The sequence below is a fragment of the Prunus avium genome, chromosome 8 (genome assembly GCF_965620075.1).
Source record: "Prunus avium chromosome 8, drPruAviu1.hap1.1, whole genome shotgun sequence".
Lineage (NCBI taxonomy): Eukaryota > Viridiplantae > Streptophyta > Magnoliopsida > Rosales > Rosaceae > Prunus > Prunus avium.
This window is the reverse complement of record NC_142291.1, coordinates 39,566,648-39,593,595: the sequence shown is the minus strand read 5'-3', so window position 1 is coordinate 39,593,595 and position 26,948 is coordinate 39,566,648. Positions and strand designations below refer to the sequence as shown.

Here is a 26,948-nt window from a genome sequence, read left to right as displayed (position 1 = left end):
CCCATGCCTTACGTCACCAAGCTCATACAAAATTCCTTTATATTGCTACATCACAGCCACATCATGTTGGCAATTGACAAATAGGCACTATGTAATTGCCATTCTAATTTGTGAAAGCCAATCGTCTGAATGGTAATTGCCAAATGACCACTGTCATTTCATTTTTCTTATCTTCCATGATTTAAGTACCTAAAAGTAAAAACAACATAATTTTTGTGCTTTTAACCATTCTAATCGCATATATGAAAAACTAAACAAAATGTCGACAACAATTAAACACATCCTACTCCTAATAAACAATCCAAGAAATCGTATTCTTCCCAAGAATTTGTGTATTTCTTATGCAACCACCTTGACATGACACTCACTCAAACTACTATTCACCCAATTCATAACCAAATAAAACACACACCGCCAACTCATAAGCCACAAAATATATGAATCGTCGAATTATTCTGCCTCTGTGACTCCTTGTACTGTCAAATGTTTCAAGAAAAAATACAAATGAGAAGAAAACAAAAAAGGGAATCACAGCATAACTTCACAAAAAAAATTGTAGCATTATATGTATCTTGCTAGTGAAGTCCTCACCTTCACGAGTTGAATAAAATGAGATTAGTAAAATGAAGATAGCTACTCCCGCTACAAAAATAAGAGGAAATAAATTATATAGCGATATTTTACTATACATTGAACGAACCAGAAAGCAAATCAAAACACTCATGATGAAAAAGGGCTCGCGGGAACCATTGGACAAGGGAAACACAAAGTGCAGATTCATCTCCACGTCTCTATGTTCCCAAACAACTAGCAAGGATAGGACCTCCAACTTTGGGTGATAGCATAAGTCACCAAGACAAAATCAGCCATATAGCAATTACTAGCATGCTGACTTAATTCTTCAAATATCTATGCAACTAAGCCTACTAGACTGAATCAAATGTTTGTGTATTTCCAGTTGATCACGAAACAACATTGCATCAACATGTTACTTTTTTGACTTTTTTCACAGCAACGTCATTCGTATGCAATCATATTTAAAGAAATGTTAGAACACCCACCAACAACATAGTCTTCAACATCCATACCAAAATTTGAATTGTTCACTGAAAAATCAGAACTAATTCAGATTAGAAACTAAATATATTACTCTACAATTTAGACTAAATTATCTGAAGCACAAAAATAATACATTATAAGAAGTCATAGATCTCATGGGTTGTAATGGACACCAATTTGCTCCATTGTCGTGGAGGACAATAAATGTCTCAATCCTATCTCAAGTTCTAGATCATTATTTTAACATTGAGATCTCAAGTAAACAGAGTACATAAAATTCCAAGTTATCAAACACAATACACACAGTTTACAAAATAGAAACCTACAATATCTCTTCAAGGTTGAAATGGATGCTCCATCGTCTAGCATCTTCCTTCAAGAACCCAATGCTTTTGGTTTGAACAATATGCAGTCTCAAGGCCATCAATTTAAAGTCTCATATCATTATCAAGAATGAACAACTCTCAAGCTTCCAACCCTCAAATTCAAATAATAAAAAAAGTAAGAAAGTAGCAATGATATCTCTGAGAGGGAGAAAGGGGAGAGAAAAATTCGAAAGAGAAAAAAAAAAGAATTATAATTTCAAAAAATTACCAAATTCCTATATAAATCCAAAATATTACCAAAAATAATAATAATAATAATAAGGACTTGCGATTCAATAACCAAATCATTAAACCCTAAATTAAAATAGGACATATAAATCATTTTGTTAGAAAGCCTAGACCATAATTCAAAGTTGAAATACTTTCTGCTCTGATGCGAATCATCTAAATTACACAATTAGAAAGATAGGGAGAAAATTAGAGTTCTTACCTGCCATAGAGAGGTTGAGAGAAAGCTAGCCACGGAGATCCAGATGAGAGTGAGACAAAGAAATCATAACTGTGAAAACCTAAAAAAACAAAACAAAGAAAAACCAGCGATGAAGTAGCAAGAACAAGGAAGATACCCAGACCCAAAGCCCTAGAAAGGAGAATGAAATAAAAAAAGGAGAAGAAGGAGCATGACCTACCTGAGAGGAGAGGAGATGTGATCGCCGGCATCGTCTCGTCGTCACAGAAGGAGGAGAAGAGCTATTGTAGAAGGAATAGAACTCGAAGATAAAGAAATGAGAAACCCAACCCAAAGTTGACTTGAAATGTCTCTGAATGAGAGAGCAAGTATTTTTGTATTTTTTTTTATTATTTTACCTACAGCAACCAATTTAACCGGTAACCAACAATCAACGCTTTGGATTACCCCACATGCCCCAATTACTCATCCAAAGGTCTATAATAAGTGGCGCATCAGTGCGCCAGGTGCACTGTAGAATTTTCCTATGACTTATAAGCTTTGGTTGCGCCATACTGCATATCTGCATGCATGCCATGCCATAGTCAAACAGTTGTCACCTTCCTCTGATACTGCCAAAAGCATAAAGGCTAAACCAGATACACATGTCACACGTGACGAAGACCAAATTGCACGTGGCGTCTTCTACTAGAAAACTACTTTGACTTTTGCTCTAAGCTATCCGATTATAACTAAGCAGCAACAATCGTCTTCTGATTAGCTGCAAAACCTAAACTTTGGTTATCATGTTTAATTACTTTTCCTATTCTGGTTTTCATGCTAATGCTAAGTTTTAATTCCATTTGTACAAGAAGCCTGTATAGATTGTGTCACAAAGTTTGACTTCTGATCATTAGTCACGGCCTCCAATCTGACTAGGTACCTTAGATTGTGTCACAATCCCCCAGTATTCATATTAGAAATTTCTTCTTCATTGCCATTCCAATTGAATTTTATTCTTTTTCTTTTTTTGGTTTGTATTTTCTTTCCAATTATTTATAAAGAATTCTAACAAAAAATTCCAATCTTTTTTCTTCTTATTTTTCAGAAAAAAGGGAAGTTAATTGAAAGGTACGTACATGAGTAAACTCCGGGATATAAAATTTTGTTTATAACTTTCTTACGTGATCAATATGACCAATAATGTGGTGTACATGGAACACATAAAAATTTCTCCAGCTATAAACAGCCAGTATAAAATATGATGACGAAGTTAAGTTATTAGGTATTAAACTAAGCGTATATTCAAATTTAGATAAATATTTGGTGGGCAATATGGGCACTAAAACTCCTAGGCCAAACCAAAAGGAGACCAAATTTGATAATATATCGAGTAGAAATTTCATAAGTGGACTAGGGACATTTAACTTGTAAAATTACAACTTCTGAATATATAGTACTATAATTATAAGAAAAACAAAGGGCATGATCCTGTAATAATTGATTAATTAAAAAGATGTGGCAATAAAAAAAGATCTCCATCAACATCTCGGCCTCGGAGGTCCCGTTAATTAGGTAAGCTTCACATTAATCTCACAAAACAAGGTCAAGCTCTTGTCCTAGCTAAGCTATTGTTTTGCTAGCTCCATGGGATTGGTTTCCATGCTTCTTTTTATTCTAACTTGTGACGTACGTGTACATATGCGTATAAGTATACGAGTACATACCCGTATAAGTATACAAGTATGATCAGTTGTGGGCTTAACTTGCCTTTAAATATGACCCTCCATATCCTCACATATAGGAAGAAGTAGTACAGCTCCCCATGCTTACGCACCCCCAGATTTCAACTCTCTCCCCAGATTTCAACTAGCTAATTATAAGCTAGCTCATCTAGGAATCACAGAAATGCCTGATGAAGAGGTAATATTGGAAAACGCCACAGATCATCAAGAAGTTCCTGATCATCATCAGAATCAGGAGCTCAAAGCCAGGAAACTTTCATGGCAAAAGTTGCGAAGATACGACTCCTTGGACCTCGAGTCACGCAGTTTCACTGCTCACCATGGCCATGCCTCCAAGGTCTCCGTTTTCATTTCTTGTTCTTTTGTTATTCAATTTCTGGTCTGTTTGTATATATATCTATGTATATAACTTGTAATTTGTTCTAGGGTGCGGAGTGGTCGGTGATATTGCACCTAGCATTTCAGAGCATTGGAATAGTTTATGGGGACATCGGTACATCACCTCTCTATGTGTATTCAAGCACCTTTACCAAAGGCATCAACCATAACGACGACATTTTGGGTGTTCTTTCTTTGATCCTTTACACCCTCACCTTAATCCCTTTGATGAAGTACGTTTTCGTCGTCTTACGGGCAAACGATAACGGCGACGGTAAGATCTCATCCTAGCTACATCCTTTAATAAATCCATAATATTTCACTTAAATTAGCTGTATATTATTCTTGTGCTTGCTGTTCTGAATTTTTTATTTAAATATATTTGCACGACTCACGACTACTTTTTATACAAGTTTTTAGTCATTTAAATAGGTACCACCGAAATGCACGAGTCACGACGACTACTTTTTATCCAAGTTTTTAGTCATTTTGTTTTTGTTTTTTAATCTGACCAAAAGTCCTAACTTTGATGTATCCTTGTGTCATCTTGTGACCCTGTAACTAGGAATTAAAGCAACACAACGATGACCAAGGACGAACTCATCTATAGACTATAGTCATTCTAATATAATTAATTATTTAATTATTTAATTTCAATACGCATGATATATGACAGATTATCTTTTGACTTTGTTTTTTCTTTCTAAATGGCAGGAGGAACGTTCGCACTATACTCTTTGCTATGTCGATATGCCAAGGTTGGTTTGACTCCGAGTCAACAAGCAGAGGATCGGGATGTCTCAAATTTTGAGCTGGAGTTGCCGAGCAAACGCCTAAAGAGAGCATCGAGGTTGAAATCTAAATTAGAGAACAGCCCCTTTGCCAAAGTCTTCTTATTATTCGCCACCATGCTTGGTACTTCCATGGTCATTGGTGACGGTGTTCTCACTCCTTGCATCTCAGGTTTCTAATTCTTTTCTTTTAATCACTTCACTTCCATGGTCATTTGAGTTGAACATTGTGCAATAAGACAAAATCAAAGTTTCTTCTTTTTTTTTTGACTTGACTATTACAAATTTTTTATTTTCCAATTTGATGGCAGTTTTGTCGGCTGTTGGAGGGATCAAACAAGCTACGTCTGCAATGACAGAAGGTACCCCACATGCCCCCACGTTCTTTTGACTCCAAATAAGTTTAGGTCATCCTCTGCTATAAAAACAAAATTAAAAAAATATAGAGTTGTTATTAGACTGTTGAATTGCTTATTTTCCCTTCTAGTATGTATTTAATCATTGAGTATTATATAATCCCAACTCTTTTAGCCCGACCCCAATTTGGCCCGAAAAAAGTTACTAAGCCTAATTGACCCGGGCCTAATTCGGTTTGAGATTGAAAATTTATGGTCGGACTGGTAATTGTTAACAAATTGTTGTTCATGATGCTTATTGCTATGTGTACACAGATCGGATTGTTTGGATATCAGTAGCCATCCTGATTTGCCTCTTCATGGTTCAAAGATTTGGAACTGATAAAGTGGGCTACACTTTTGCACCAATCATTTGTGTTTGGTTTACACTGATTGGTGGCATTGGTGTCTACAACTTCATCAAGTTTGATCCTACGGTGGTCAAAGCCCTAAATCCACAATACATAGTAGATTACTTCAGGAGGAACAAAAAAGAAGCTTGGATTTCTCTTGGTGGCATTGTCCTAGCCATAACAGGTTCCAATCTAATTTACTTCTTCTTGTCAAACAACACATGACTAGGGTTTGTGGCTTGGCTCAAATTTTTTGGGCTGGGGCCAGGCTCAGGCCGTCTTTGATTTTAAATCCTTGACCCAAGCTTTACATAATTTTAAAAATGGTCAGGTGGGGCTTCGGTTCGAACTTGGATCGACCCACTTAGTCCCATAGACTTCGGGGCCAAATGTTGATCCTTACACATGACGCATGAAATAACTATTAAGTTTGACTTATTAATTTTACAAAATGCAGGAACTGAAGCATTGTTTGCTGACGTGGGCCACTTCACAGTCCGATCCATTCAAATAAGTATGTGCGCAGTTACTTATCCAGCTCTCATATTGGCATACACTGGACAAGCCTCTTTTCTTCGCAACCACCATCATCTTGTTTATGACACCTTCTTCGAGTCTATACCAGGGCCATTGTATTGGCCGATGTTTGTGGTGGCTGTATTGGCATCAATCATAGCCAGTCAAGCCATGATTTCAGGGACTTTCTCTATAATCCAACAGTCATTGTCATTAGGGTGTTTCCCTCGTGTCAAAATCGTGCACACATCGGCCAGGTACGCAGGACAAGTTTACATTCCGGAGGTCAACTACCTTCTCATGTTGGCTTGCGTTGGTGTCACTTTGGGTTTCCGAACCACTGCAAAGATTGGCAATGCATACGGTATAGCTGTGGTGTTTGTAATGACGCTTACGTCGTCGTTTCTAGTGCTAATCATGATCATGATATGGAAAACCAACATATTTTTGGTCATCTCGTATGTTCTTATCATTGGAAGTGTGGAGTTAATGTATCTAAGTTCGGTGCTCTACAAATTCGACCAAGGTGGATATCTTCCCCTCGCCTTTGCCATGGTCTTGATGATTATAATGTTTGTGTGGAATGATGTGCATCGGAGAAAGTACTATTACGAGCTTGATCACAAAATCTCTCCAGAACAACTCAAGGAAATTGCTGTTGGCGCAAACTTTTGTCGAATGCCTGGCCTCGCCATGTTCTATTCAGAGCTTGTTCAAGGCATCCCTCCGATCTTCAATCATTATGCAGCAAATGTGCCAGCATTGCACTCGGTCCTTGTTTTCGTCTCCATTAAATCGTTGCCTATAAGCAAGGTTCCATTGGAAGAGCGATTTCTTTTTCGGAGAGTAGAGCCTAAGGAGCTCAATGTGTTTCGATGTGTTGCAAGATATGGGTACACGGATGTTCGAAATGAGCATGAACCCTTTGAAGGGTTGTTGGTGGAGAAATTGAAAGAGTTCGTAAAGGATAATTTTTTGATATCTCAAAGAAATATGCACAATAATAACGGGGAGAAATTTGACATCAATGAGGAGGAATTCGATGACGGGTTGGCTAACGGTGAGAATGGCAAGGAGGAAGTGAAGCAAGTTGATGATCAAGAGAAGCAACAAGATTTACTGGACGAAGAGATTGAAGCCATAGACAAAGCATGGAGGTGGGGGGTTGTTCACCTAATTGGGGAAAATGAAGTGACGGCTGCAAAAGGAGCTGGTATAGTTAAAAGAATTTTAATTGATTATGCTTATAACTTCTTGAAGAGGAATTTGAGACAGAGTGATAAAGTGTTTGATATTCCTCACAAACGCATGTTGAAAGTGGGCATGACTTATGAACTTTAGAAGAAAAGAAGAAAGTGGATACATGATCGAGTTTGAGTACAGCTTCAGAAAATAGATAAATAATCCAATTCTGACATACGTATCCATGTCGTATAGAATGAATGATTAGACACTTAATATGTATGTTTTTTTTCCCCCAAGAAGGGGAGATTATATTGAGTAACTCCATAATCAAATTTTGTTACAGCGAGATTTGACAATGTGGAAGTTAAATTAGAAGAAGGGAGACCAAAAATTTGATAATATATCGAGTGTCTGATTATATATAGAATACACTATACATTTGAAATCACCGAATCATTTGAAAATTTATTTATTTAATTTCTTTCTTATTCAAATCTTAACATAATGTCATCTCAAAATCCATAAATTTGGAATCCCTCCATCCTAATAGAGCAATCCAGGGAAGCCAAGATCATGATCATCAACAAGTTTCTGAACAGAGTCAGGAACTCAAAGCAAAGAAACTTTCATGGCAAAAGTTGCGCAGATATGATTCCTTGGACCTCGAGTCACGCAGTTTCACTGCTCACCATACCATGCCTCCAAGGTCTCCATTTTCAGTTCTTATTCTTGTTATTCATTTTCTGGTCTGATATGCATATCATTTTATCTACATATATTATTATATTTAACGCATATAGCCGCGCGGCTATACGCTTTAAATAAATTATCTTTTTTTTAAATAAATAGTATCGCCGTGCGGCTACAGTATCTACATACATTATTATATTTAACGCGTATAGCCGCACGGCTATACTTTTTAAATAATTCTCTTTTTTAAAATTAAATAGTATAGCCGTGCGGCTATACTATCTACATACCGTATAGCCGCGCGGCCATACTATTTAAATGAATTATATTTTTTAAAACAATAAATCTTATAGCCGTGCGGCTATACAATTTAAATATATTATTACATTTGATGAGCTATACGCTTTAAATATATTTTTTTTTGGAATAAATAGTCTTTTTACATATATTATTATATGTAACGAGTATAGACGCACGGCTATATGCTTTTAGAAAATTGTTTTTTTTATAAATAAATAGTATCGCTGCACCCGCACGGCTATACGATTTAAAATATATCGTTGCCTATAAGTAAAGTTCTGTTGGAAGAGCACTTTCTTTTCCAGAGAGTAGAGTCTAAGGAGCTCAATGTGTTTCGGTGTGTTGCAAGATACGGGTACACGGATGTTCGAAATGAGCCTTTTGAAGGGTTGTTGGTGGAAAAACTGAAGGCGTTCATAAAGGATAAGTTTTTGATATCAGAAACAACAATGCACAGCATTAGTGGAGATAAGTTTGACATCAAAGAGGGGGAATCCGATGACGGGTTGGTTAAGGATGAGAATGGCAACCAGGATGTGAGGCAATTTGACGATCAACAGAGGCAACAAGGTCTGTTGGACAGAGAGACAAGGCATGGAGCTGGGTTGTTGTTCACTTAATTGGGGAAAATGAAGTGACAGCTGCAAAAGGAGCTGGTATAATCAAAAGAATTTTGATCGATTATGCTTACAATTTCTTGAAGAGGAATTTGAGGCAGAGTGAGAAAGTGTTTGATATTCCTCAGAAGCGCATGCTGAAAGTGGGCATCCGAACTCGCATTGAGTTAATGCGCATCCGAACCCGTGTTGGGTGGTGCACATCCAAACTTGTGTTGGGTTAATACACATCCAAGCTAAATAATGGATTATATACCGCATTATATCTTACAATATTGAATCCTAAAACCCCTCTGTATTTATATATCTGATATCAGTGTAACCTCCTGCACGGCTTCTAATCATATATGTGCTGCAAAAATGCCAATTAGTTTCTTGGTCCAGCCGTCAAAAATTCATACAACATGAGCATATTGGCTTTCCACAGTGAAGCCGTGAAAAATGCAATCTAGTGCTGTCTTTTTGAATAAATAACATATAAAATGTGGAGGCCGGTAAAAGTTGATACAGTTGGGAAAGAAATGCAGAATAGCTAGCACGTGTAGAGTTGGGGACTTTGCTAGGTGTCACATGGAGAACTCATAAACTACATGCCTGCGCCTCTGTCAGATTTATGGGTTTCGGAGATTAATCCCATGAAGTAATAATCTCCAAGTCCAAAGCCAAGAGAGTAAGTAAAAATTTAAAGTACAGAAAGCGCACGAAACGAAGAAAGTGACTTCCCATGAGCTAGCTAGAAATTTTAATTCTGCTGGAGTAAAAGAAATTCATAAGAAATTTTAATTCGCCTGTTTCAAATCTTGTATCATATATTTCGGTCCTCTTTTTCTTTTCTTTTTTAATTGGCATGAGGAACCCTAGAAAGCCTAATAAGTCAGTCTTGCACTTGTTTGTCTCCATTTGCCAGGAATCCACACAAAAAACTTCTAAACAACTTGACATCAGAGCTTAGTCATCCTCACTTGTGGGAAGATGATCCAAAAACTCATTTCATTATAAAAATCGTCGGCATGATCGAAACTAGATGTGCTGTTAACGACAAAATTAACCATGGAAGGTTGAGCCATGGCCACCAAAGCTGTGGTCCCGGTTAAAAAACAAAAAAAAGTATAGCTGTGGTTTTCAAAGGAAACCCTAGAGCTAGCCGTTAAATAACATAATTAGCCACATGACTACATGAGTGACGGACAATGTGGGTTTCCCTTTTTAAATTAACCAAGAATCAATGCAAATTAGCTAGCTACCTTCCACTCACACGGCATCTAGCATGCGCATGTGTGTGTATATATAGATGGTAATTTAGATGACAGGAATTTTGAGAGAGAGAGAGAGAGAGAGAGAGAGAGAGAGAGAGAGAGAGAGAGAGAGAGAGAGTTAATTCAAACGGTTAGAGTGCTCAAGACATGTAAAACCAAACTTCACTATAAAATTTCATAGGGTATGATTTCCAAGTCCAATATTAATATAGAGGTATTTACACTAACACCCCCTAAGTTTTTGGTGTTTTCACAAAATTCTCTAAGGTTTCAAAACTTACACGAACGCCCCCTGAGGCTTTCACAAAAAAACCTATTTTCATTGGTTCTTCACCAAAAATTTGATGATTCCATACATAAAAACTTTTGCAAATAACAAAATTAACCTCAACGAATATATGTGCAATCTAATCTCAAATGCTAACTTTGTCATTTGAATGAATTTTTGTCATATAAAATCATCAATCTTTGGACGAAAAAACATGGCAAGACAATGGAGAAAAAGATTATGTATAATTGATGTCTTATGAGTGAGTTTCATATTCAAAAGGCCAAAACCATACATATGGCATGTTATACACCAACAAATACAACTTTTAACTTTTGGATTTACTTTTGGAAGTTGGCTGGACAATCTTTTGGGAGAGATTTTGTTTCCAATTCAATGGAGGCCAAACGGGGAGGATAGGTTATTCGAAGATAGTTTTAATTCGAGCAACCAGAGTGTTTCAAATGTAAACCAATTTCAAGAGAATTAATGTATAAGATATTATCTGCCAGAAAACAAATCGAAATAATTAATTTGTATTTTTTCCAAAACTGAAGATGAGTCCTATATATAAAACCCTAAAAATCCAATCTCTGAAATAAATCATACCAGATCTAACTCACACCAGAAAGATGTGACTAGCATCAAAATTGATCTATGGTGATCGTAGATTCCATAATAAAAGGTCCACAAACCCTAACGGCAGTTTGCACTAAGCAAAGTCTGATGCATCCATAAATTAATCAGAGATACATACATCACTAGTGTTTCAGTTGTTTTGTAGTTTAGTGATGTTATGGCTTCCACCCCGCGGATATTACATAAAGAGTGAAGTATATCCCATTCAACTAACCCTCCTTGAATTCAAGTCAAGGACAAAATTGAAAAGGAAAGAGTAGCAAGATAACAGTATGTCATAGATTACTTCCTAATTACAGCTTAGAAAACTAATTAAGAAGTAGATATAAGCTCATCAGACAAATAAGTCAAAGGATGAACTCCAATTTCTCATAATTCTCGAGCTAATAACAGTCAACCAAAGAAGAAACCCAGGACTTAATTAGGTATGAGCACACATGAGAAACACAAAAACAATAAAAACCTAAAATTAAACCTTCCCACTTAATTATCTATAGTCATGTTTATAACATCATCATCATCATCGTCACCACTAATTTGAAAAGTATATTAATTACCTCGCTTCATAAGATCATCACTCAAAATCGCCGGGAGAGCGAGCTATTTCCCCTTTCAAGCACATTGAACTTTAAGGGACTAGATGTACTTGTCCTTGGTGGTGACACTTCGTTTTTTTCTTCACTACTGTTGGCCTTGCCTTGGTGAGCCGCCTTCTCTCCTTCCAATTCTCTGTACCTATGCAAATATCTCTTCAATGGTTCAGCATAATCATCGAAGCCAAGAGTTGCAAGAGCCCAGCAAATGTCATCGCCATTCACTGTCTTGCGCTTCTCTTTGTGACACTTGTCAGATGCTTCTCCAGTCACAAAGCTTATAAACTCAGAAACACATTCCTGCATGGTTTCTTTGGCTTCTTTCGAGATTTTTGCATTTGGGGGAAGAATTTGCTTCATGATCCGCCCAACATTAGCAATCGGAAGCAGCCGATCTTGCTCCTTGATGACCCCATCTTCATGATGATGATGATGATCGCTAGAGATACTAGTGCCTGTGAAATTGTACTTAAACCCTTCTCTATCTGATGAATTATTGCCTATGTTATTATCCATCTCCACATGAAATTTTGATCCTCTCAAACACAGACACGTTGCTACCTCCTCTCAGTTGCTAACTAATTAAGCTGCTGCTTTATATAGAACATCAGATGTCCATATGTGCGTGTTTATGTACATATGCACCATACAGAGGGTAAAGCTTCCTCCATATGATGATGACATGCTTCGACAAATACCTGGTCAGCACAACAGGCAATTCTCTAGGTTGGTATTGATTGGGTTATTTTATTTTTTCCCTCTCTCTCTCTCTCTCTCTCTCTCCCATGTCACTGTGTAAGGTTTTTGTGTGGAAGCTATCTACTCCCCGACCCAATAAAAAGCTTTGAAAAAATAGTAAAAGACTAAACTGATCAATTATGGAGAATGGTCCCCGCTTGGTCTTTCATCGATCTGTTGGATTAAAAGCTCTAAATAAGATTAAGAAATAATCTTTAAATAATACCATGAATTTGAATTTGTGGACTAAAGTTATGCACGTGTATTTGTTGCACTGCAGATATACAAACCAATCAAAACCTAAAAAGAATGGACGACTAATTTAGTGTTTGATTACCTACTGCTCTTAGGTTTTTTTCATGGGATGGCTCTGTAAAACAGCAAACCATACTAGTACTAGACTTTTGTTAAGGTGACAGCCAGGTCCAGGAATTCTGGATTGGTTTATGAAATGCATTGATGATGATATGTTTGCCTAAGGGCACAATTATTTATAGGCCTAGGTTGGCATGTGGCAGTTTGCGGTAGTTGATCATCTAGCTAGCTAGTGTATGAACCGTACGTGGATCGATACAATTTTCACTTGGTGCAAATTAATCTAGAGGTCCTAATCTTGATTATTATGCCTAATTGTGAAACCTCCCCTCACCAACCCTTGTGAAAATGACTCGGTTAATTATATTTTATTTGGTCTAGTCACTTTTCAAGGTGTAATTAATTAACTTTTTAATTCATAATTAATAAGTTTTCCTTATGTATACAACACATCTCAAATTAAATTGAATAACCTCGACAATCAAAGATTCTCTCGAAAAGAAATAGAAAAAGCAAACACCCGCCACAATTGAAAAGAGGGTTGTGAAATTATTCGATGTCATAGTTATTTGCAATGAAATCTGATTCGTCTATGCAAATTGTTTTAAATTTCGAATGGATTATTGAAAAGATTATTCGTAGTCATGGATTTAAAATTTATTTCGCGTTTAGAGAATTGTTCTCGACAAATCATGAGAAAGAAACATGTATATGACATTAGTTAGTGTATCATATATGCTAGCCTATGAATGGGAAAACATGTGCAACTAACGACAACACAAACCCGTCGATCTATGCAGGAAAAGTTATATGTTATTGTTATTCTAATTAAAGTCATAGGTTACTTTTAATCTTAATCTATGAAGTCACATTTTGGATATGCTTAATTCGAAATGCATACGTGAGACGACCAACAAATAAAAATGGGATACAAATAAAAGTTTACAGATGAAAAGGGCAATAAACTTGCCAAATTTGGTAGTTAAATATATATTTAAATTAAAACCAGACATATATAGAGAAGGATCAGACAGAACAGAACAGATAAATTAAGAAATAAAATTAGTTAGGAAGACTCTGGATTAAGATTTATTTTAAGATCTAAAAGCTTATGCCCTTGTCGTTGCATCTACTTCTTCTTCTCCTTTAATTTCACAACGTACACAGTACACTAATTCCTTGAAGATAGAACATATTGGACGGTGATAACAAATAAGAAAATTTAATGTACCTGGCTGCACCTTTTTACATGCATATTCGTTACTTGTTCTTGAAAGAAAAATTTAAAAAACATTGTCAAAAGAATATATCCCATCCCAGGCCAATTTTATATTGCCACCACATCTCTGTAATGTATGTTCCTCCCTCCCTCCAAGGCTACTCGCAAAAGGTGCTGCTTTCAAACCGATGTTCTGCTTCTTACCGTACGATTTCTCAGCGTGAAGCCACTGTTTAGAGAACATGATTTGTGGTCCTTGTTCACTGAACATATACCAAGTATGAAGTATCAACCCGGGTCGTTAGGTACAAGGATATAAGAACCATACTTATGGCTCTCATAGCTTCTAAGTACATGGTATTTTACAAACAGCCTGGTTTTGTATGCTTAGTCTTATTCTTCATTGATTTAAAAATTTCTTGTTTCTACAACACAATCATCATCCATGCGCGTGATTAATTGGGCGACTTAAATAGGATATGCGCCATATATTATAAGTCACTTTCGTTTGGGACTACTTATGCAAGAAACACTTATACTTCTTTATAAAGGATTTTATGACCCATAAGTACTTCAAAATTTTCTGCTATAAGCGTTTTTAGTTGTCAACTCATCTTGTGATTTGTAATTAGGGCACCTCATAACCTTTTGGAACTAATTAGCAGTCATTTAAGTTAATTGGGTAAGCCATTCTAATTGTTCTTTGTTTTTTAGTAAACGATAGTCTAAACTAAAGAGAGGGGAGAGTTCTCACACACACACATAATTAGATGTCATGGGAGTTTGAACCTGAAACCTCTTATCTATAAGTCAATGCCCTTTTTCATTGAGTTAGACTCCGTTGACATTCTAATTATTCTTAAAAATCTCTTTACGCATCATCACAATTACTTTGTATGACGTGGTGAAGATGTAAATTATTCTATATAGTTTTCATATCTAGGGGCCACACCTTCCCACTTTCGTTAAGATTCCCCAATTTGCTTGCTCTAGTGGGCATCTTTAGTTGATCCGATCTTCTCTTTTTTAAATTTAGGGCTTTGGTACGTACACTGCCCTTTTGGAACAAAGCTTGCAAGTAATTAAACGCTGCCATGATGATAGGATTTTCCTTTCTTTCTTATTATGCTATTTGTGTGCTTTGTTTTATTTTATGTATCCCAAGTTTTTTTGGATTGTCGACAGTATTTATCCCAAGTTTCATGACGATAGATTTATACAAAATTAATATGACGAAACAAACCAAACCGCACTAACTAACTTTTCATTATAATTGAATCAAATATATAAGTGAAAAGCAAAACCACATAATGAGGAGAATATCAGTGTTCTATTTGCAGGTTGCTAATATAATTAAGTTTGCTTAAAACCTAAAAGGGGAATAATTATTGCTGCATCTCAATGGTGGACCTGCCTACAAAGTACAAACCCTTCAAAACAAAAAAATTAATTAGCTGTCATTCTTAGACATCACACTTAATGATTTCGTCTAAGTTAGATTGATTGGATCACTCAAACCAGCTTACGGTGTTCATAATTTAGCACGTATAATCCACTAATCAATGTAATTAAGCACTAAACGTAAACTTTATGGAACCATTTTAAGGAACCTAATTAATCACCGTCATCATGAGGAAATTAATTACATAATGTAAAGATATATATACGTACGTAATTCCTGAATAGAACTCCATGTAGAGTCATCTTTGGATCACCTACTCATGCTTCCATGGCATACATGCATGTGAAGAAAAAGCCAGGATTTGAATGTTATACCAATCTTTGTTTCAGGGCCTTGGCTTTAAAATGAATTAAATTAATCGCACACATATATACGACTTTATACTTTTATTGGTGCATATATATTTTACCTTTGACATAGGCCTTGAACAACATAATCCGATCGCCACACCCGAAAAATCGTGTTAATCTATTTGAAAAATAGGCAAACCAGAAGTTGTGCAGGCAAATTTTCCCAAGTATAAAATAAGAAAAAATTAAAATAATATAATGGGCTCAAAACCAGCCTTGTTAAGGGCAGTTCCAGCAGCCCCCTAGGGCAAGGGCTGGGGGGGGGGGGGGGGTAAAACGCCAAAATCCATTTCCAGCAACAAAGTCCAGCCCGGGCAACTACTGGGGTCCACCTGCCTGGGCTGGCCCGAAGGCAGAAACAGCCCGAGTGCTGGCCCGAAGGCTGCTGACGTCATCTGCTACAGTAATGCTACAGTGCTCCGCTACAGTGCCGCCAACAGCTCTCTGCCAAGTGTCGCGTTCTGGGCTCTCCGATCAGAATTTTTCCTCCAATCCAACGGCAGCCAATTTTTGTGCAATAAAAAAATGAAAAAAAATCGAATTTTTTTGAAAAAAATACCCAAAAATTCTGTAATTTTTTTCTATACCCAAAAAATCGAATTTTTTTTTAAAAAAATACCCAAAACTCTTCACTTTCAACACCAAATCCTCATACATTTTCTTCTACTTCTACTATTATTCACTTTTTACTCAAGTATTGACAAGTACGAACCCAAAAATTTTATCCGAAAATATTGTCCAAATTTATTGTTTAGGTAAACAAATTTGTGAAAAAAACAAAAAATTGAATAGTACTTGCCCTTTGCCCGGGCAACTGCTGGAAGTGCAACTTACTTTTTGCAAGGGCAGACACTATTCACGTGAATAGTGTCAGCCTTAGCCCCCCCCCTTGCCATGGCAAGGGTTTGACTGCTGAAAGTGCTCTAAGGTTTAGTTTTGGTTCGGTTTCCTTAGTCATTTTTTGTGATAACCAAACCTAATTAAACCGTACCCACGCCTAATAACACTTTATGAAATAAATGTCACCTTGATTACATTAGGCCCATATATAGGTAAATGGGTCTAGCTTTTGACCCGAAAAGGCATTTCAAAACCTGAGGATCAGGCCCAATAGAAAGAGTTCAAGTGGCCTTACCAAATTGTCCGTGTTTCTTCCGGGCCTTTCATGGATTGTTCAATCAAACTTGCTTGGGTCAAATCATCCCAGGTTATTTATTTCCTTCTGTTTTTTTATTAGAAGGTTCTTTATACTAATAGTTGCATGCCTTAGAGCATTTTCAAGGGAGATGTCAAATACCAAACATCAAATTTAAATTTGATGGTTGATGTGGCAGTTTGACATATTACACAGCTTTACTCTCCACCCGATATGTCAAATTAAATTATTATTTTATTATATTTTAGTGTTGATTTATTTTTAATTAAAAAGAATAGAAAAGAAAAAAATAATAAAATATTCATTTGACATCTTGCTTTTGGGATGTCAAAAATAACATCTCAATCTTCAGCCTTCATTCCACATCAGCTTTGACACATCGGTTGGAGTATGTGAGATGTTATTTCTAGCTGTTAAATGTCTATGTGGCATTTTTGACATATCGGTTGGAGATGCTCTTACTAGAAGGGTTTTTTTGTTTTTTTTCCCTTATAGTGCCTCTTTAATATAAGGGGCTATTTTACCATAGAAATTGTGAAAAATGGCTATTTTAGCCAATTTCACTATAATATATAAATACGCCTCACCCTTTTATGACCAAAATTGGTACGTATATTGCAAGATCATTTGTGAGTCCAAAAAAAAATCAATATAATTTGATAATATTTTATCATATCATGCCATAAAATTCAAGAGATGTGAAATTAAATGACGTTTAGGTGCTGCAAATAGAACACTGGTATGAAATTGGGGGCATGAGTGGTATTGATTCCTTATAAGTTGTTTACTATAAATTTCCATGGAAAGGAATTTGTGAAAAATAAAAACCCGCTCTTTAAGAGACAGAACACTCTTCGGCGCCGCACTGGGGGAGGAGGTCTTGGTTCCTCCTCCCCTCTCCTCACTTCCTAGTCTTGGTTCCTCCTCCTCTCTCCTCTCTGTGAGAGTTTCCTCTCTCCCTTGTGAGAGTTCATACTCTCCACTGTGAGAGTTTTTACTTTTTTTGTTTGTTTATGTTTCTTGTCCTCTCATTTTCTCGAAGCTATGTCTCATATATGAGTTTTTTTATCCCCTCTACAGTTCTCTCTCTTTTGGCTAGCGACTACCCTTCATTTTTAGTTCTCAATCACCACCTTTTGCTCCTCAGTTCTGCAGGTACAACTTCCGTCGATTTCTTTCGATGGTGGTATCTATCTGTGGTGTGGGGATGCGTTTAAAACTCTTGTCCCTTGGATTATGGGAGCACGTTTTGTGCAGGTGGCTAGTTCACTCCCTCCCCCCAATCTTCCGCCTGGACCTTTGGTATGTGTTGTTACCAGTTACTTATTCTTGATGACTGCGGATTTGCAATGGTGTTGCAGGCAAATGGTCTTTGGGTGGCGCGGTTGTGGTTTATGCTCATACCTAGGGTTTTCTGTTTTTTCAGTTTGGGCTTTTGATTTTGGGCCTTCATTTTGTCTGTTATGTACTTTACTGTTTGACCCTTTGGTTGTTCTTTTGTTTTGCTAGTGTTCGGTTTTTCTTTAGCTTGTGGTTCTCCACCTTTTGTAATACTTTTCAATTTTTTTTTAATAGAATTACATTGACAAAAAAAAAACTATAAATTTCCATGAATCGGAATTGAAACCAAATTGATTACTACAATGCCCTCGTAGTTGAGTTGAAGTACATGAAAAATTAAGAATTTTAAAAATGTGTGAGGATATAATGGATAAAATAGATAGATTCCTAAAGGGTTAGTTCTCCAAGAATTAGAATACCACCTCATGCCTAAGAGTCCAATTCCTCCAAAATTAGGAGTCGAATTCCTGATTTTGATTCCTTAGAGCACTTCTAGCAGTTTTCCTTTTGCCATGGCAAGGGGGGGGGGCTAGGGCAGCTACTATTCATGTGAATAGTGGCTACCCTTGCAAAAGGTTGTGGTGTTTCCACCCATTGCCATGACAACAACTATTCACATGAGATATAAGGAGAGAAATTTGTATAGAGTTTTGGTGTGGGAAGTGAAAACTATGACTAAGTATTTATTTATAAAAAAATCTGAAATTTTTAAAATTTTTTTTTGTTGCTAAAGTCAGCAAACCCGGGCTTGAACTCGGGCTCATCTTGCCTGAGGGCTGGCATGATTTCGTGGGCCCCAGCCAACCCTTGTTGCTGGAAACTGTTTTTTGGCCCAAACCCCCCCACCATCCCATGATGCTGGAAGTGCCCTTATAAGTTGTTTACTATAAATTTCCATGGAAAGGAATCCGTGAAAAAAAAAAAAAACCCTTCTTTAAGAGACAGAACACTCTTCGGCGCCGCACTGGGGGAGGAGGTCTTGGTTCCTCCTCCCCTCTCCTCACTTCCTAGTCTTGGTTCCTCTGTCACATCCCTGGATTGGCTCCGCCATAGCACGATATTGTCCGCTTTGGGTCCCTCTCTCTGCCCTCACGGTTTTGTTTCTGGGAATTCACGAGCAACTTTCCAGTAGGTCACCTATCCTGGGATTTCTCTGGCTCCAACTCGCTTAACTTTGAAGTTCTCATAACTCTGAAGCCAGTGAACTCCCAAAAGGCCTCGTGCTATATGGAGGCGGGCATGTACATATAAGGCACATCACCCCCTTAGCGTTGGCCGATGTGGGATCTTACATCCTCCTCTTCTCTCCTCTCTGTGAGAGTTTCCTCTCTCCCTTATGAGAGTTTATCCTCTCCACTATGAGAGTTTTTACTTTTTCTATTTGTTTGTGTTTATTGTCTTCTCATCTTTGCCTCCTCCCTTACTTTGTGAGTCGTCAGCTCCTCTTATTCCCCATGGGTGCATTTTCTCGAAGTTATTTCTCAGATATGAGTTTTTTTTATCCCCTCTACAATTCTCTCTCCTTTGGCCAACGGTTACCCTTCATTATTGGTTCTCAATCACCACCTTTTGCTCCTCAGCTCTGTGGGTACAACTTTCGTCTATCTCTTTTGGTGGTGTGGGAATGTGTTTAAAACTCTTGTCCCTATGAGAGCACGTTTTGTGCAGGTGGCTAGTTCCCCCCCCCCCCCCCCCAATCTTCCACCTCTGGTATGTGTTGTTACCAGTTACTTATTCTCAATGACTGCGGATTTGCGATGGTGTTGCAGGCAGGTGGTCTCTGGGTGGCTCAGCTGTGGTTTATGCTCATACCTAGGGTTTTCTGTTTATTCAGTTTGGGCTTTTGTTTTTTTGCCTTCATTTTGTCTGTTATGTACTTTACTGTTTGGCCCTTTGGTTGTTCGTTTGTTTTGCTAGTGTTAGGTTTTTCTTTAGCTTGTGGTTCTCCACCTTTTGTAATTTTTTTCAATTTCTTTTTTAATAGAATTACATTGACAAAAAAAAACCTATAAATTTTCATGAATCGGAATTGAAACCAAATTGATTACTAAAATGTCCTCGTAGTTGAGTTGAAATACATGAAAAATTAAGAATTTTAAAAATGTGTGAGGAAATAATGAATAAAATAGATAGATTCCTAAAGTGTTAGTTCTTCAGGAATTAGAATACCACCTCATATCCAAGGGTCCAATTCCTCCAAAATTAGGAGTTGAATTCCCAATTTGGTGTGGGTTCTACACACATTTTCATTCTTTCATGTGAAGTAGACGCATAAATATCATTGGAATTCAACTCCTTATTTTGATAGGAATTTGTAAAGATGCCATGAAAGTAAGTTGCCAACAAGACCAACCCAAGCAGACAGAACACGATTATGGGTATTTTCGTAAATCAATCTACGTATAGTAAGTTGCCAACAAGACCAACCCGATTATGGGTATTTTCGTAAATCAATCTACGTATAGTCACCCACATGACCGGCGACCGCGTGTGGTCTCACTCTCATAAATCAAACCAAAACCTCTCTCTCTACATCGAAAAAATTTCTCAGCTTTTTCATTCTTTCTTATTTTTGCTATTTTCTTATTTTTCTCTCTTGGCCTTCTTCTTCTCCTTCCTTTCTTTCTTTCTGTGCCTCCCTCTCTCCTCGAGAACCCAACTTCCACATCCATGAAAGCTCAACTCTCTCGAGTCTTGTACAAAGGTAAAATCTCTTCTCTTCTCTTTAGAATGCTTTTTGTCTTTCTCTCTCTCTCTCTCTCTCTCTCTCTCTCTAGCCTGAGCCTCTCTGTCCATCATATCCATCTTCTTCTATTATATTTATTTATTTAGTCTCTATCTTTTTTCTTTAATATTCTTGTTTCCTTTGATTTTCTCTATAATAAAAGTTGACAATCGAGGTTAATAATGCAAAAGACCCATTTACCCACCCAGGTTCTTTTTTTTTTTTTCCCACGTGGGTTTTAACGTCAACTTCCTCCATGGTCATGGAGGTTTTAGTTTAGCTGCGCTGCGCACATGTTCTCTTTCCAACCATCTTTGCATGCTTTGCTTTTTCTTCTTTATGCATATCTCATGTGTATCTGTTTGTATGTTTCTGTTTGTCGATCTTGACGAGTTCATTTTTCCATTTTCTGTTTTGAATTACTACTTAACAATGAGTACGTGCTATATTTGGTTGATTTATTATTTAATGTACTGTTGTAATTATGCTATAGATAATGTGGTTGATAATATTTACTTGGGTTTCTTTGATTTTTTGTTCTTATTTTTCTGTATTTGTCTAATGCTTTTTCTGGTTGTTTAAAAAACACATTCATATTACAGTATTTACTGTTGATTTATTAGTTAATTTGTGGTGAACAATGCATTTTAATTATGCACTCAGATAGCTATTTGACACCAACTGCAAATTTTTTTGATTCTGTTTCAGTAGATCTTGCATATATTTCACTTATGGTACACTCAAACACACGTATATGCTTGTATGGTTTGAGATCAGCGACAATTAAACTGACAGCTGAAGCATCTGTCTTCTTACTTTTATGAGAATTGAGAACCATACAATAAAAACCAAGTTAAAACAGATGACAATCAAAATGCTTTGTTTAGTCTTTCAGTAAAGGCTCAATTTTTATTGAAAGAAACTGAATGTGGCATTAACCTAATGATGTTCAAGGGAATAGTTCTTGTTGTCAAGTCATCCAGAGATGCATAGTGATCATAAAGGTCACGACATACTAGAAAACTGAATCTGTTTACCTTTCCTTTCCTCTTAAAATTATGAAAACTTCCCCTTGATGGTGATGTAAGAGCTCAAGTTAATGGTCATCCTAATGTCTGAGTTCAAATTCTCCTGTTTTGGCAGATAGGTCCTAATCAATTGGATGACCATATGGAGAGTGTTGAAGATGAATATGTTGAGCAAGTAGTGTCTCCACGTTCGTCTAGTCCAGTTAATCATTTTGAGGATCCACAGGTGCTTCCTCGAATTGGAAATGAATATCAGGCAGAGATTCCACCCCTAATTGCTCATTTTGATTATCTGAAGATTACAAATAAGCCTGCTGATTCCAAAGCCCAGCTTGATCTGTCAAATTATTTTTCACTGGGTTTACCTATCCCATGGAGAAATTGTGAAGTTAAAAAGTGCAATGGAAAACTAGAGTCTGGGGGTCTTGAACAGGGCAGGATTACCTTAAACAATGACAATTCAGAACTTAAAGTTAAACATCTAAATCCTGTTTTGGAAGATGCAAAAAACATGGAAGAATTTTCAAACCTTGCACCTACTGTTGGAAGGGGCTTGGTTTTACCTCTGGAATCAAATATGAAATCTTGGAGCAAACTTGAGGAAGATAGTTTTCTCCTTTGTCTATATATCTTTGGGAAGAATCTTAGGCTTGTGAAGAGATTTATTGGAAGTAAGGAGATGGGGGATATACTGTCTTATTACTATGGAACTTTTTATACTTCTGACGGATATCGCAGATGGTCAGAATGTCGGAAGTTAAAAAGTAGACGCCGTATACATGGGAAGAAGATATTTACAGGATTGAGGCAGAAGGAACTGGTATCACGATTGATTCCTCATGTGTCAAAGGAATGCCAAGATATGTTGATGGAGGTAGATTTCCAATTTTGTTCTATACAACCTGTCATCTTATCATGAATAATTTTGTTTGCAGACATGCATACTTCTAATGGTTTCTTGAATATCATGTTCTTGTGTTATCCTCCTCAACCAGTGCAAATCAGCAGTACAACTTTCAAAGTGGTACTGATCAAATGTATACAGGACTAAGATGTGTTAATAAGCGAAGGAAAGCGGGGGTTTTATCTTTTTTATTGCAAAGGGAATCTGTTTTTAGAAACTAGATTTGGCTATTTGGGATTTTGATAGTCAATACTGGGTAACCATTTCTTTTTATTGTTCAAGTATTTTCATTTTCTGACATTCTGAATTCACAAGCTCACCCGGATATTGCTTTTACTGTGGTTTGAAGCTAGATTTACAAATTTGGTAATGGAAAAATATGCCATGTCCTGATAACTTAATAAGTTTCGATCTCTTGTGCAGAGTTCAAGATATTTTGTAGCGGGAAAGATTTCATTTGAAGAATATATATTCAAGATAAAGGATACTGTTGGCATCCACATGCTTTTAGAAGCAGTAGGTATTGGAAAAGGGAAGCAAGACCTTACTGGCACTGCTTTGGAGCCAATAAAGAACAATCATGTAATTTCTTTTCGTCCTGAAGTACCGATTGGCAAAGCTTGTTCCTCCCTCACAGCTTCAGAGATCATCAAATTTCTAACAGGAAATTTTCGGTTAAGTAAAGCTAGAATGAATGATCTTTTCTGGGAAGCTGTGTGGCCCCGTCTTTTAGCAAGAGGATGGCACTCTGAACAGCCTAAGCTGTCTTTGGTGTTTCTGGTACCTGGTATCGAGAAGTTTTCAAGGAGTCTTGTGAAAGGCAATCAGTACTTTGACTCTGTCAGTGATGTCTTGAAAAATGTGGCATCTAACTCAGGTATTCTTGAGCTTGATAATGAACCACCTAAAGGCAGTGAAAGTGAAGATAGGAAAGACAGGTGGGATCTGCCAAAAAGTCAGGGTCCAAATGATTTGCCAAATAAGCAACACCACCATTACCTCCTTCCACGCAGCGTAAATGGCAGTAGAGATCTAAGGAAGTTTACAATTGTGGATACCAGTATGCTTCTTGTAGCAGAAAAACCAAAGGTAAGAGAACTGAGGAGTTTGCATGTTCAAACTGCAAGTCTAAGCACCCTTTATAATCTTTCTAGTGAAAATGAACAAGATACATCTAAAGAGTTTGAAGATTATGCAGAAGAAACTAATACCTCAAACCCAGAAGAGGATATGATTGACAGGGAAGCATTTGTTAACTCCTCATATTGCGTAACTAGTAATGTGAATACTGGAATGCCTAACACCCCAGATCCTGCTTTGGTAGCAGTGGAAAATCATGAAAGTCAAATTACAAGTCTGCTTAATCATGAAAGCCAAAGTACAAGTCTGCTTAATGATAAGTGTCCAAGCAAGATAGTGAAGGATAAATTCAGCCGGAAACTGACGTCGGGCCGCTTAAAATATTTGGCCCCTATAATGAGACAGAAGGATTTGACTGATTGTAAGCATGGAGAGTCAAGCTGCAGCAGTGGTGAAACTATCTCTGTGGATAGGAAGCCAATTCAAGATGAGTCTCATCCCCAATCAAACTTGCCAAATGCATGTGAGGTTATGGAATATCAAGTGGATCCACAACATTTTTCAACAGCTAGTTCTCTGGGAAAGGGCAGTCCAAGTGGAAGCAATGAAGGCAGTGTCACTATGAATTGCCTCGATAGAGAAGGGTCTCCTGAAAAATCTCAACCGTGGACATTGATTGACTTGAACTTTCCTCCTGTTTCACCAGATTTAGGAACTGATGAACCGTTGATCAAGTGCATGATGCAAAATAATGACAATTCAAGTGAAAACAAGTCATCATCTCTATCTGAAACAAGCGAGCAGCCTGAGCCACTGAAGCTTCCTGAAGTTGGGGAGAGTATGGAGCAGCAACAACCTACTATTAAGAGCCAGAGGCAGAGTACAAGGAACCGACCATTGACCACAAGAGCATGGGAAGCTCTTGAACTTGATTTCTGTAGGACAAAGAGGAAGAGAAAGGGTGAGACTCTACAAAATAAGTCAATATCAAGGTTGCAAATAGATCGGGGAAACACTAGTGTTAGTTCAGTTTATGATGAACACCAGGATAGGGGAGAAAAACGGGTTAAGAGTTTGTAGCAAAGTGACAATGCAAACGCGGTTGGTGTGCCTCAGGTTTGATGCAAGAAGAAATGCACTGATCATATTAAAGAACGTCCAATTAGTTGCAGGCCATATGTCCAATGTGGAGAATCAAATGCACTTCTTTTCACTTGGCAGGAGCAAATTGGTATGTTGACCTGCAGAAATTGGCTTGACTGGAACTCAAGAGTGTGTTTGAATGGTCTGGTTTAGCTCAAGTTTCTGAAGCTTTAGTAGCTTCATGGTATATACTGATATACAGTACAGGTGACTGAGATGAGGCAAGCAAGGCCATATTTTGTTGCATGCTTCCTTCTCTCTGCCTTCATCTTTTTAATTTTTAATCTATATTGGCCTATACTTCTCTCACTGATTCTTGAGGGCTTACCTGAAATAATGACATAAACTCCATGAACAAAGTAATTGTTATTCTGTCTTCATCTGCATATAAACTCATCATCCAGCTTTCTACCTCTGTAGAAACTTGAACATGAAATGATGTTGACCAAATTATGATGATATGTCATTCTATTGTATGTCAGTCTGAATCCTACATCACAGAGAATGAGAATCTCTTGTTTTCTCAAATTCTATCACAAGAAACCAAGTAAATTCTTAACATAACGATTCTTCTCTTTCCAACATTAGAAGATGTGTCAAGTTCATTTCTCCTTTATCAATAAGAAACCAAAACCTCAAGACTCATGCAGCTAGCTAGGCCTTGGAGGTGACTTTCGACTCGAGTCATTCTATAGTGATAAGGCCTTTAGATGAGGTCTTATCTCTTAACCGTTGGATCAAACTAATCAATTTGATCCAATGACTACAGAATTCTACATTTCGGCTTTCGAACTTCAAGTTTTCTAGCAACATTTATTTTCATCAAGATGGGCTGGGCCCACAGTACAGTAGCTCATTTGACTTGTCAAACAAACAGCCCTGTAAAATCAAGGGGTCTCTAAATAGTAAATTGTAATGAAGGAAGGATTAGTTTATAGTTCTGGGGCCAAACTGCAAAGCACTAGTTGCCGAATAATCACGCAAATGAGGAAAAAACTTTGACAGCAGTGCCCTACTTAAATGTAATACCAAGACAAACACTGATTGGAAATTCAATTGACGAAGTTGAAGCTTTGATGGTTGACTACAATTCTAAAATATCCTCCTCCCTAACATGTCCATATCAACCCCTCCCAATAAGATAACCCTTTTGTATTTTGTTTATTCAGACATCGTTTTCCATGATACAAATAATATTAATTCATAAATTAATATGCCTTGACCGTCTCTTGTGTTGGTTTTATCCATGGGGCTCCTTTGCTCATGTCAATTAGCAACTCATGAATCACTAGTCTCTTAGTATTATGAAAAACTTAATTATAATTAACATCAAAATGCTGCTTCGGTCGCCCTAAATTCGGTTTTAATTATAATATAATCAAGGAAAACATGGAAGAATGCGTGTGATGTTTGGATGCTATTGTCCTTACATTGTTGTGTTGATGTTAGCTTCATCAATTGCATCGATCTTCCTCGATGATTACTAAGCAATCTCTTTTGGTCCCATTTGAAATGATAGATGATTTGTGATCAAGAAAGAGAATCTTGGATGCCAAACCCTTTACATATAAAAAATAATTATTGACTGAATATTTACATGTTTGATATTCTTGGTTCTGTCTCCTTGTTGTTTTCCATTTTATAGCCCAGCTGCTGCTTGTTTTTTCCCATTAAGCTTCTGAGGATAAACTGCATGCCCACATGAATTCTTTCTTTCTTTTAGACTTCAACTAAAATTTTCACATAGCTTAGCAAATACCCAACACTATTTATCACATCAAGATTGTTGAGAGATTAATAGTTTATTTATTGGTAGAAAATTAATTAATACTTGTACATATTCCGTAAATCGAACATTATTAACAAGTCAGACGTCACCTCTACAAAGATGATTAGTGTTAATTAAGTATAGCTTAGCGGAACGGGAA

At 37.0% G+C, this 26,948-nt stretch overlaps 3 protein-coding genes and 1 long non-coding RNA gene across 5 annotated transcripts; 2 read left to right on the top strand and 2 right to left on the bottom strand.

Annotated features, from left to right (window-relative positions):
* Positions 1–210: 210 nt before the first annotated feature.
* LOC148292723 (uncharacterized) lies at positions 211–2,230 on the bottom strand. 2 transcript variants are annotated; one of them, XR_015826479.1, is made up of 5 exons: positions 2,075–2,230; positions 1,876–1,954; positions 1,062–1,528; positions 592–642; positions 211–476 (listed from the first exon to the last, which is right to left on the bottom strand). It is a non-coding gene; the product is annotated as an uncharacterized LOC148292723 (long non-coding RNA). The 2 variants fall into 2 exon arrangements; XR_015826478.1 differs by having other exon boundaries at positions 1,062–1,537; positions 2,075–2,229.
* Positions 2,231–3,491: 1,261 nt separating this feature from the next.
* LOC110761860 (potassium transporter 5-like) lies at positions 3,492–7,644 on the top strand. Its single transcript, XM_021964444.2, has 6 exons — positions 3,492–3,915; positions 4,005–4,230; positions 4,671–4,919; positions 5,059–5,109; positions 5,419–5,679; positions 5,953–7,644. Exons 1-6 carry the CDS (start codon positions 3,742–3,744, stop codon positions 7,350–7,352), a joined length of 2,361 nt encoding a protein of 786 aa, XP_021820136.1. The 5' UTR covers positions 3,492–3,741; the 3' UTR covers positions 7,353–7,644.
* Positions 7,645–11,115: 3,471 nt separating this feature from the next.
* On the bottom strand, positions 11,116–12,304 carry NF-YB5 (nuclear factor Y, subunit B5). Its single transcript, XM_021964426.2, has one exon. The coding sequence runs from the start codon at positions 12,073–12,075 to the stop codon at positions 11,545–11,547; it is 531 nt and encodes a 176-aa protein (XP_021820118.1). The 5' UTR covers positions 12,076–12,304; the 3' UTR covers positions 11,116–11,544.
* Positions 12,305–20,666: 8,362 nt separating this feature from the next.
* On the top strand, positions 20,667–25,439 carry LOC110761795 (uncharacterized). The gene is made up of 3 exons (XM_021964358.2): positions 20,667–20,844; positions 22,009–22,767; positions 23,221–25,439. The coding sequence occupies exons 2-3, from the start codon at positions 22,036–22,038 to the stop codon at positions 24,955–24,957; spliced, it is 2,469 nt and encodes an 822-aa protein (XP_021820050.1). The 5' UTR covers positions 20,667–20,844; positions 22,009–22,035; the 3' UTR covers positions 24,958–25,439.
* Positions 25,440–26,948: the final 1,509 nt, after the last annotated feature.

Coding starts and splice junctions, on each gene's coding strand:
- LOC110761795 (XM_021964358.2), top strand. CDS start 22,036: ATGGAGAGTGTTGAAGATGAATATGTTGAGCAAGTAGTGTCTCCACGT. Junction 22,768..23,220: donor GCCAAGATATGTTGATGGAG/GTAGATTTCCAA, acceptor TCTCTTGTGCAG/AGTTCAAGATATTTTGTAGC.
- LOC110761860 (XM_021964444.2), top strand. CDS start 3,742: ATGCCTGATGAAGAGGTAATATTGGAAAACGCCACAGATCATCAAGAA. Junction 4,920..5,058: donor TCTCACTCCTTGCATCTCAG/GTTTCTAATTCT, acceptor ATTTGATGGCAG/TTTTGTCGGCTGTTGGAGGG. Junction 5,110..5,418: donor TACGTCTGCAATGACAGAAG/GTACCCCACATG, acceptor ATGTGTACACAG/ATCGGATTGTTTGGATATCA.
- NF-YB5 (XM_021964426.2), bottom strand. CDS start 12,075: ATGGATAATAACATAGGCAATAATTCATCAGATAGAGAAGGGTTTAAG.